The sequence below is a fragment of the Rhipicephalus microplus genome, chromosome 7 (genome assembly GCF_043290135.1).
Source record: "Rhipicephalus microplus isolate Deutch F79 chromosome 7, USDA_Rmic, whole genome shotgun sequence".
Lineage (NCBI taxonomy): Eukaryota > Metazoa > Arthropoda > Arachnida > Ixodida > Ixodidae > Rhipicephalus > Rhipicephalus microplus.
The window spans coordinates 87,452,532-87,464,659 of record NC_134706.1 but is presented as its reverse complement, the minus strand read 5'-3'; the positions used below and the strand labels follow the sequence as shown (position 1 = coordinate 87,464,659).

General features: G+C 44.7%; 1 protein-coding gene across 1 annotated transcript in view; it reads left to right on the top strand.

Annotated features, from left to right (window-relative positions):
* Window positions 1-12,128, top strand: part of LOC119179147 (uncharacterized) — a 51,155-nt gene that overhangs the window by 17,612 nt on the left and 21,415 nt on the right. The window contains exons 6-10 of the mRNA XM_037430218.2: window positions 1,786-2,208; window positions 3,160-3,317; window positions 5,220-5,416; window positions 6,557-6,711; window positions 10,953-11,192. Coding sequence (XP_037286115.2) covers window positions 1,786-2,208; window positions 3,160-3,317; window positions 5,220-5,416; window positions 6,557-6,711; window positions 10,953-11,192 — 1,173 coding nt within the window. The remainder of the gene's footprint in view (window positions 1-1,785; window positions 2,209-3,159; window positions 3,318-5,219; window positions 5,417-6,556; window positions 6,712-10,952; window positions 11,193-12,128) is intronic.

Genomic DNA, 12,128 nt, shown 5'->3' with positions numbered 1-12,128 from the left:
TGAGTGGATATCGCTACACGGAGTAGAGCAAAAACAAAAATGAAGCTTAACTCCACCCTATGTCTGTCTACCTTAGGGGCTGCAACATAGTAGTGGTGCGATGACTGTGAGAACAGCAATAGTAGTACTAGTGAACTTCCCCTCCACAATTTTTTTCTCCTCCCCCCACTTCTCTTTCCCGCCTTTTTGTCTTAATTTCTTTTCTATCTTTCCTCTCCCTTATGGCAGTGCACTCATACAGTTCCCATAAATGCTTGTTCTGTCAGCGTGCCTGGAAAGCCGAGTAGTTGTGACATTCAGGTTTGGGTCATACATACCCGCCGCCCTCCTCTAGAAATTTTATTTATTTCTTCTCCTCCTCTCCATTACTCTCCACTTCCTTTCCTTCGATTTTCGTTGCTAGGTGGTACACATGACGAAGCCAGGTGCAACTGTGCCAAGTTGTTGCTGGACAACACAAGCTTCTGTAAACGACCCATCGCAATAGCTAAAGCTTGAACAGCTTTTCTGTTCAGAAGAATGGTACTAGAGAGATATATACGAATGGCCAAATATTTGAGCACTAAGAATATGCAAACAAGTCATTACCGTATTTGAATCCACTTTGACATTATTTCAAATTTTTTTAAAATTTTGAAGTATTTGAAATGAACAATTATGCACGAAGACAATTGAAGTAAATGTCAATTGTTAATGAAAGCAACATAAATACAAGATGTCTCAGCTCCCACTGAGAAGCCTTGTCCGCAAGTGAACAAATGAATTCATTTGTGAACAAGAATTCCATGTGGGAGCCGTGTAGTCTAGCTTTTATTTTTCTTTCGTTCATGGTCGGTGTTTATTTTATTTGCCTTCAAGTCTTTAAGTGACCAGAGGGGTTCCCGTCCATCTCTTGAATTCATAAACGAATATGCATACATTTGACTGCATTTGCACCTCAGTCATGAGGCAGTCATTGCTTGTATACGTGTTGCGAACAGTGGTGAGAGTAGCGATTGCAACGGTGTGGTTGAGCAGCCTACTGAAATACTCTCATCGCAAGAGGCCCAACATACCATTCAGTCCCTCCGGGACTTTGTTTTTGTGAAAAACCTCCCGCCCAAATACGTGAAGCACCGTGATGCTCTTAAAAAAGATTTCTGTATGCTGAGCTTAAAGCAATCAAAGGTGACATACTATGGCTTTTCTACAAACTAGTGCATAGTTGCACTACCTTGCTTGCAGGCAAATTAAATGTATTGACCTCTCTTTTGGGTTATTTTTTTCCTTCGACCCGCTTGTAACAGTTACTTGTTACAACGATCGGATTTTGTAGGCACTTGTATATCATTATAAGTGGACTGGACTGTACTCAGTAAAAAGCATAAGGAGTAAGCTTAAGATGCCATAATTGTCCAGCATCTCTTGCTGGTGTTGCACGTTGGGGATGCCTACAAAAGTGAGGAGAAAAAAAATCATCACATGATGACATCACCATGTGATGTTACTGATCGCCAAAATATGTGACATAATCATGACGTTGTGTGGTGGCGTCATCACATAGCATCATTTTTCCGTCAAGGGTGGGCCAATCTCGGAGTCAGTGCTGAGCAAGGTGAAGTGCTGAAAGTTTACAATGGAGGCATTGAAAGACCACAATAGTTACAGAAAGCTTTAGAGGGGAGTCTGGAAAGTTCAGTACATCAATTTAGAAGAAAAAGAAGTGATGGCATTTGCCTTGAAGTTGATTGAGGCAAATGCATAAGGCAACTTCCTTTATCTTGTCGCATCCTCCTGTGCACACAGCATGTACTGGGACAAGCTGAAGGTGTCGGTGAAAAAGTCGTCGCTCAGCGGCAGCCACACTCGCGGTCCCGGCTCCGACATCCTCATCACAGAGCTGGAGAAGGTCCGCCGGCTGACCTTCCACCCGTACCTGCTGTGGCCGCTGGCCGTGAGCCCAGTGCAGAACATGGACGACATGCTGCTCGTCTTCGAGTGCATCCACTTTGGCAGCCTCTTTGACATCCTGCACAACACGCAGCAGCTGCTTGCAGGCCGTGGCCCCCTCGACCAAAGTCGTCTACTGCTCGTGCTGCAGCAGACGTGCGAGGCACTGCTCTTTCTGCACAGCCGGCAGTGGGTGCATGGATGCGTGTCGTCACACTGCATCTATGTGGTGTCGCCGTACCTAGGAAAGCTTGGGAACTTCGAGTTTGTCCAGCGCAGGTGGGTGCTTTAACGCTCAGTCATTTCCATGCTCTTTTCTTTTTCTTCATCTTAACATTGACTATAAATAAAGAGACCTCGTTCCTGCTAACGTACATTAGAAAAATAAGGTTAGTTATTAGAAAGAGTACATTTCCGTGTATCGCCTTGTAATTTGCAGATAATATGGCCTGCAGCCAGCACACCCGCTGAGCACATCCATCTCGTCCGTATACACGAGATGGATGTGCTCAATGGGTGTGCATTACTTCGGGTCATGAGCCTTCTGAATTAAATAAGAGAACAGATAAAAAGAAGGAGAAGATAAAAAACAGACAAGAGGAGAAAGAGTAGTGACCTTGCTGATTAAGTCCATGCTAATTATTGTAATACAAAAAAGTTATAATAATTCAGACCTGTTTAAATTATACAATTTTAAGACTTTCCTAGTTCGTAATGTGTTAACTTGTATCATTTTAATGATGTCCTTGCTAATTAAGACCTTGTTCATAATCCAGACTGCACGTTTGTCCAGCCTTCCACTACTTGTGCAAGCTTCCAACATTGCTATATTGCTCGTAGCATTGAAGACAATGCAAGTGTCAGTGTAGTGCAATGTGTACTTAGCAGCATCGTTAGAGATCACAAAGATGACAGCATTAGTGCGCTCTTGAGGGAGGCCTTCCTGAATTCACCAACCGGAAAGCCTTCGAGTGGCGAAAAGGTCATTAGCAAGAGGATTGTCTCAATGTTCAGTGTATCTACTTTAAAGACTTTTGATGCACTGCAGCGATACCTCTGATGTATCTATTTTTTATAAACTTTTCCCGATACTTCTTTATAAACCTTGTAGAACACTGCATGTGCAGGCTGATGGCACAAGCAGTCAGTTACATATCTTTGAACTACATAATCAAATGAAAAACATAGTGCTAGTTCAGTTTGCTCTGGTGTGATGACAAATGATTGCAGCGAGGATGCGGAGGGAAACGATGCGTACAGCCCTCCATCTGAAGACTTTCTCGACTTCTACTGCCACTGGCTCGCCCCTGAGGTGCTCACTGGCAGTCGTCCCACCAAGATGGCCGACCTGTACCAGTTCTGTGTTGTCCTCTGGGAGGTCTTCACCGGTATGCTCGCAGATATTCTCTGCATCCATTTTCAATGTGAAAGTTAAGTGCTCCCTTGCAGCTAATTGGACCGTAGACTGCACAGACGAAACTAGTAGATACATTCCCGTTTCATATGATGTTTGAGTGCCGCCATTCTAGACATCATTATCAAGCGAAACATTGCGGTGTTTCGGTGGATTTAAATTGTCCCTTTGCCTAAATAGTACTTTTTGCATTTTTTCTTTTCTTTCTTTCTAACATACAGTCGAATCTCATTAACTTGAACACGCTTAATTCGAACTCACCATGAGATCCCGTCAAAGCTATGTGTATTCTAATGGGCGAAAACGCCCGGTAATTCAAACGCGCAAGCACTTGCGACAGTTAATTCAAACATACCGCACTCTGAAAATGCTCTCACCACCCCCCCCAATCCCGCCGCAGCACCTGCAACATCTCAACGCTGCACGCGAAGGAAAGGAAAGAAAAGGCTGCGGTGGAATGTTTGCTCTCTCTCAAATGCCGATCTGCGACGCGCCTGTGTCATGCTTTTTCCTTTTCTGTCCCCATAGAAGTGTTGCCATTTGGGCTAGTTGGTATGACATGTTGATAGTTATAGCGCGAGAACAGAACGACTCTCTTTGTCAGCGTTCTGTTCTTGCGTTATAACTGTCGTCGTTTCGTCCCCGCCATGTAAAGACCCTTCTCCTTCCAATGTTGCGCGCGAAGAGAGAGTGGAAAAAAAAAAATCTGTCGCGGGGTTGAATGAATGTGTAGTTAAAGGAAAGGTAAAAGGCACTATCTTCTGCAGCCCTTGCCCCTTGCGGGAGCACGGCTGTGCGCCTTGAGGGGGGGGATCTCGCGCCGGTGCCACGCTTCCCTCTTTCTCGTCCCTGCTACGTAATCCTTCTCCTTTCAATGACGTGCACGAAGAGAAAAAAAAAAAAAAAAAGCTGCCGTAGGGTGTTGGTTATCTTTCAAATGCCGATCTGCTTCTCTCCGTGTGGAGACGCTCCTCCTTTCTTGTCACGTGCTGGCCATGCTGCGGCTCTGCTATGCAGTCGTTGTTGTCATCGTCTTTAGAGAGTGTCGGCGCTAAACATTTCCGCGCGCAACTTCTCTTGCTGGGAGAATGCTGAAGCCGAAGTAGAAATGCTTTGCAAGCTGCGTACGAAACTGATTGACTCGCTGCAAGGCAAACGTGTGGAGACACGCATCACTGATTATTTTAATTAGGCAGATGTCTTGTGATTTGTGAATAAATGTAAGTCTTCTAAAACTTCCCCCTTGTGTGTTAGCTCAATGCACATGCTCCACTGCATGGAGAGACCTCTGTTGATTTAGTTTTAATTAATTAGAACTTTTTTTAATTCAAACAAATTTACGGGCCCCTTCAAGTTCGAATTATCGTGATTCGACTGTATGAGCGAGGTCAACTGCAGTCACTGAAATGAGTGCGGAACCTATTTTGTGAAGCAAGAATGTTCAGGAGCTTAGACATGGTCTGCGACAAACATGTAGTGTTGTGTAATAACGAATGTTCTATTGTTATACTGCACTTAAAATCTGTTGTGTTTAGTACGTACATATACCTCATTTTTCATTGTCATCACGTAAAACCTAGTTTTTAAATGCAATAATTTGAAGTTCCAGTTGCTGCTCCAGTGATTCTAGGTTAACTGGTTTACACAACACACGTCCAGTACCTTAGCTGGTTCCAGTAGCCAAGTGGTACCAGTTGCTTACTGGTTCCAATGACCAAAGGATTAGAAAATCGAATTTAGCGTGTGGTGGCATGTGCGTAAGGACTTCTCGTTGCTCATGTTGAAGTTTAGTTACACTAGTGGTGGCACCATTGTGTAACTAAACTGTGGGCAGGATTGTCACCATGATGGTTTTCAATGTGGTGCGGACTCGTAGAGGAGGTGCCGTGGGGTTCGGCCGAACGTGTGGCGGTGGAGCGTGCCGTGACGCAGGAGCACCGAGGGTTGTCCCGCCGGCCGGAGATCCCGTCACCGCTGGACACGCTAGTGCGTGCTGGCCTGGCACTGGACCCAGCCGAAAGGCACACCGACCTTGAGGACGTGTACCAAGCCCTGGCTGCCATCGTGCAGGAGGTGAGCAGTGTGGTGCGCTTGACTCAAGTGTATGTTACAAAGCATGGCATTCGTTCATATCAGCATCGTCATTGTGAAGTTCGTGACGCCATGTCCATGAAGCCATGTGTTATCAAATATTACAGGTGCCCTGAGGCTTTCCATCACACGTAATTTTATCACTCGCCGAACTACGTAAGCTTCTGTTGCCGCATTAGGTATACATTGAAAGCTCAACATAATGAAGTCTTTTTAATATTACACCATAGTTTGTCATGTCAAAACATTATTCTATGAAAATTTGGTTTTTCTGCAAAAAAAAAAAAATGATATATTCGTTGACATGTTTTTTTCTTGTCAATAAATGTGCTGCAAGAAATGTGGAAGCTAGAGGTCAGTGTATATAAGCTAACTGTAATCACAAAAAAGAAAAATTTTAGTTTAGTTGAACCTGAGAGTCATATTTACAGTTGTGCTATAGAAAATGGAGGGATTTGGTTTTGAATCGAGACTATATTTTTAGGGTGAGTCTGAGGGAGTGTTACAATTTTTTGTTGACTTATGGTTAGTACAAAATATCCTAACTTATTGGCTGTTTTTTTCCTTGGAGGAGTAACCATCGATTGGCAGATTCGGAGAAGCCGACGAACTCTGCGCTAGAGCACTCCCTTCTGGCGGAGGGCAACAGAACGGAATCTATCAATGGAACACACGCACTCCCCATGGAGCAAATGGCAGGGTTAGAATGATGTCAAAATGGAGCGGGATGCGTTCGTCTCTCTTCTGGCATGAGTGGGCACGCTGGTTGGAGCGATGCTGCGCTGGCAAAACGTGAGCTCCGACGCGAGGTGCAACTGATACGACCAACGTCCGTTGGTGAGCCTTAAATTGGCACTGTTTCAAGGCTGTTTCGAATCTGCTGATTTTCACGCACTAAGAAAACTTGCTCAGTGAAGTGGACTTCGCAACGAAGCTGCTGCAGATCTGCCAATGGAACATGCAGGGAGCACTCTCAATCTGCCCGTGTAAATGCGGTTGCTCCGCGTGGAGCAAGAAAAAGCATTACTGGAAGTACTCCGAATCTGCCAATGGATGACACCATGAGAAACTCGGTGTCAGCCTTGGCATGGCACACATTTTCCTATGTATTCTGGCACGCAGGGACACTGCAACGAAGGATTTGCCCTCGGGCGGCTGGAACAGGCTGGGGACACGTGCCGGGTCAAGTCGACGCCCGGCAAGCCACTTCCTTCCCGTCAGGCGCCAACTGTTGAAGTAGAACACACCGCCTTTGTTCACCGGCCAGCTTCAATGAGGTGGATGTATAATTATGTAACAATGTTGACTGTAGAAAAAGCTAGGTTCGCAGACAACAAACAAAAGAGAGTAGGCAAACAAGTGACACAGATGCAGAACCCCCAACTGCCATAGTTAGACGACACTGTGGCATGCCTCGTTTCTTTGATGAAGGGTACCTATTAACTAGCTCAACCTTACTGACGAAAGAGCCTTGGTTGAATTTGTTGATGCAACAGCAGCTAGAACCAAATACAATTCACGCAAGGGGTGAAATAAGCCCAAGGGCATCAGTTATATTCACGGTCCCAGCAGTTTCATTTGCAAGCTATGCGCATTGGGGATGAGATCTTACGGAGTTGCCTTGTATAGGGCATGCCTCTCTTGTGTGCCTTATAGGGTAACGTCAGTGTGCTCCTCATATGTTTGGCTGCCAGCACATTACGAAAACGCCATGCAGAATCCCTTCTGAACACTTCTGTGAATACTTTCGGAATAGGGGAAGTTCTCACAGTAGAAATAAAAGCATTGGATGAAAAATTGGACCATCTCCCGCTAAAGGGAGCCATGTGTAGATGCGAAGCAGCGGGCCTTAACGCTTACCCCCAAATGCAGAGATGTTACTTGGCTCGCGCCTTCGACTTCACTTGAGCAGGTCGGCGTGAAGCAAGCAGCGGACTTCAAAATGCCCAAGTCAGCCTTGGCGTTTCATAGATGCTCAGGCTGTCTTGCTTGGTCAAGTCAAGAACGAGCTTCACAGTAGAAACATGCTGCTCGCCTGTTAACGAGGTTAATAATGAAATTGTTCACGTAAGCTACGTGTTACAGCAAAAAAAGACCATACATTTTAAAATAACTATAAAAATGAAGTGTCACAAGCATATTTTTGTCATTGTACGGCTAACAAGTGGCACTTGGTGACTGCCACCGCAGCGATGCTCATTGTTGCTTCTGTAAAGTGTTCGTTGCCCGCTGGTTTTATAGGCCACACAAATGCGGCGCGTTTCTCCATGCTTGCTTGTTTGGAGGCGAAACAAGCATTGCGCCGGGTTCTTTCGTCTTTTTTTTTTTCTTTCCAATTGAATGTCATGGCGTGTATTTGTGCTGACCTGGCTCACGAGGTAACGCGATTTTCAGGGTATTCGTCTTTCTGTTCACCTGTGGACATGCTTGTAGAGGGCTAGGTCGCATTTATATATGAAAAATAAAAAAAAACAAGTTCTGGGAATAAAAGTGATTCGTATCCTTTTGTTGAGCTCGGTAAACAAGAGAAAAAGCGGGGTTAGGACATTGCCCTCAGCAATATTTTGTTTCGCGGGGTGCGTCAATGTCTCGCTGCATCATGGTGAAAGGGGAGGCACATGAACAAAAAAGCCGTGATAGCGGTACCTCTTTTTTGTGTGTGTGTGGAATTTTACGTAGCGTTGTGCTGCAAGCGATTCCTTTCTGAGCGAGAAACGGCACCCTAGACGGGACGAAAGGATAGACGAGGCACACAGACACAGTGCCGAGTCAATTTTGTACCGAAAGAGAGGAAAAATGTCGTCGTGTTTTAAAAAAACAGTAATAGCCTTTGCGGTTATGGAACACTTCCGCGTCATCATCACCGGGGCTATTAGTAAGCACGTGTATGTAGCCGACACAACCTGTAACACCAGGGAACCCAGCCACTTCATAAAAGTCCCGCATAACTATAGAAAGTGCTGCCGGCTGCGGAAAGCGCACCAGCATCGCGTGCTTGTGCTTTGCGATAAGTAACGTAACTTTTCCAACTGCACGCCACACTGTCGACTGCGGACGAGATTCCCCATGACTGTTTTGAATGTGCCAGCACCGTAAAACTTGAGAGTCATCAGTAGCTGTAACTATGGAGGCACAGGCTGTCTTTGGTTGTCCCCACTTTCACGGAGTGGCAACATAACCAGTAGCTGCCGCACGGCGTTCTTCGTGAGTCTGTACCGAGCGTGGAATTGTTGCTCATCGTACAACTCCATCGGATTTCTTCGGTCATGTAAAGTGGGTCCAAAAATCTTCGACAGGCAGTGCGCCTAAAAAAATGCTAAGCTTATGGTGAGGCAAGAAAACTCAAAAGCGGCCACCCTCCACGCGACGTCCATTCGAGAGGTGGCCATGTTCGAATAACGCATGAAGTTGCTTTCAAGCTAGCCCCGCAGCTGACTTGAATCTTGTCCTGACTTCGACCGAGCCAAGTCGCCTTCAAGTCGTCCGCAAGTTTGAGAACGATTTATGGCGACTGGCAAGACTGTCTTGAGTCAAGAACGAGTCAAGGACAAGTCAAGTAACATCTCTGCATTAGGGGATTACACTGACAGCAACGTTGATGCTGGCGCTCACCAAGCGAAAGCTAAGTAAAGACGCCCTTGACTGAATTTCGAACGCGCGACCCAGTTCTTGCATATACGGGGTGACCAGTGAATGGTTGTACACAGCAAGCAGTCTGTTTTTACTAGTCGACAGCCTTGTGAGGCAAGAGAGGGGAGGGACAGTTTTACGGTTGTCACACACGGCGAGCGGCGACAAGCTAGGGAGAGAGTGACATCAACGAGCGCTCTGTGAGAGAAGGCATGACCTACTTGGCACCGACCAACACCTGCAGCCAGGGAAGTGTGGTGCAGACGAAGGGACAGCGTTACACAAGCTAGTCAAAGAGCTGCTTCGCATTTAAATAAAAAACAATTGTTTACAGCCATTGTCTGTTTACAGAATACATTCAAACCCCTTTATAAGGGAGACTGATGTAGCAGACAACCAGCTATAAGAGACACAAGAGCTATAAGAGACACAAGCTATAAGAGACACATTAATTCAACATTCTATGTTGAATTAATGACAAAAAAGTGCAAGCATGGTACACTGCTCACAGGAGCCACCTCATATGAAAGATGACAATTGTTGCTTGGCGCATGTGTCTTCTAAAGGGGTTCAATTGTGTACAATGAGGGCGCATTGCGCACCGTCGGCAACGTTCACTTTTTTATTTGCAAGTTTTTGGATGTTTAATTATTATTGTTACTCAGGAGGCTTTGCACTCTACATTTATTGGTCTCCTCAGCAAGCAATTTCTCGCTGCTTTTTTTTTTTAATCTCTTACTTTCATTGGTTGGGGCTAAGACAAACATGAGTGCTTGCCATGACTTTTCTTTTTTTACCATGATTCCTACCACTCGCTCTTCATGCCAGTGAAGTACCTGGTATCTATAGCATCAAAACGCGCACATACCAAAGCTTAAAGCCATGGGCTTCAAGGCTGATGTGAGAAGAAGCAGTTTACAAAGTTGAACATGTAGAATTATGAAGCGCACAGGCAAACAAATATCGCACAACATTCGCTGGACTAGTTCTCCGAACAGCATCTGTAGACAAGGACTTGCGTGAGCCAGAAATTGTTGTGAAAAACAAAGAAGTTATTGCAGCAAATAGCTGATAAGCGGGGTAAATATAGGCTTAGCGACGACAATCTAAAGCTTTGATCTGCAACTTTGGTCAAGCTGTACGACGATTTCGGTGACAAAAATGTTATTGATAACGAGGGAGACATAGTGCCTTTCTAGCAATACAATTATGTCTTTACACAGAACTGATGACGTTGTGATGGGCCTACTTGAATTTGGGAGTAAACCTAATTTTGGGGCAGGTACAGAGCTGTCAACATATGAGCCTGCTTGCAAGAAAAAGGCACCATTAGCCAATTAAGTTCATGAGCAAACATCTCAGTGAGTGCCTTCTCCTACTCACCAAACATCGTAGCCTTATGGTCAGCAGGAGCCTCGCTCGCAAACGTACTGGCTGTACACGCGCGTTACAGCCTACAGCTATTCGGCATTTATGAGTCTCAAAATCCAAGCTTCACGCAACTTCTTTCCCTGACGGGACACGTAAAGACTGACAATGGGCTCTATTGCATATGTTCTGCGGCACCGCGCACTTCCCTATCGTATAAACGCCTTCAAAGACAGTGAATGCGCATTGCAGTAATCTCGAGTGTTGTCTAGTGCAATGTTTAGGTGAGAAAACCTCCCCAGGTGTCATTCTAAAATTTCGTTACCTGCACGCGTTGGTGCTTTCAAGCAGACAATGCTGACCCTTATCCTACCAAGCATGGTATGTGGAAAGTAGTGCAAGAATCTGCATAGCTTTTGAGCTATACATATAGTAGCTCAGTAGTGCTCCTTTGCGCTGCAGTGACATTTACTTTTGGTATATGTTGCATATGCCATGGTGATATCATTTGTGTTTGCAGGCGACGTGCACCATCAACCATTGCCGACGACGTGTCGGACGTCGTGGAGGAGCTGATCTCCCTTGCCGATGAGAGGGCCGCGCCCCTGCAGCGGTCCCCGCCCCGGCGGCCCAGTCGGTCACAACCACCGCGGGGAACATTTATCACCACCGCCACCGCGGCTTCGGCCCAGGCAGACTTGCTGGACAGCAAGTTTGACCAGATATCTCTCACCTCCAGCTTGGACCCCATGGAATTCACGTGAGCATTGCAGCTGTGAAAAATCGTTGACATGTGCATCTTAAATAAGTGTAATTTATAATCGCATTTGCTTCTCGCTGACACAGACACATAAATCATAGTCCAACCCGTGTGTGTAAAAATACTGAGCTTGTGTGAATACTCGAACACTTTGAATATTCCAACAAATAATTCAGTATTCGAATTTGCTTCGATTTGAATTTAAATTATTGAAAATTTTTGAAGTATTCGCAATGAACGAATAAATGTATACAAGTCCGCGTGTAACCTCATGTAAAGGTGGTTTCACTGCAGTACAGAAGTGCTAAGCTGTGAAAAAAAAATCTGTTCAAAAAGAATTGGCTCTGCATTATCACTTGCATTGTACGTTATCACTTGCTCGTTATCACTTGCATTCTACTTAAAGTCAAATCATGCTACAATTTAAACTTGTTTTCACTTCCTTTTAAACAAAAGAAGAGTGCATTTGCATAAGCCTTGTTTCAATTTTTAAAAATGTAGTGTGCAGGTTACTTAGTTCATTACAAATATGCCCAGTTTTCTTTATAATATATCATATACACTATTCGAATTCAATTCGAAATTATTAGACCAATTATTCGAGCTATTCGCTTTGGACCTGAAATTCACTATTTACACAAGCCTAAAAAATACGCTACATCAATTCCCTTGCACATCCCATGCAGTAGTATAGCATTTTTAAAGTGTAGTACTCAAGCAGTGAAAGAGGACAATTTGTTTTATTGATTCAAATTTAGATGATAAATTTCGAAGTATTCCAATCAACAGATAGACTTACAGTCAAACCTCACTACAACAAAACTGAAGGGGTGTGGAAAAAATTTCGTTGAAGCGGAAATTTAGTTGTAGTGAAATAGAAAAAATATAGCTGATCCGAGCAAGCAAAACAAAAGAATGTTCGGTCTCAAAATTCAA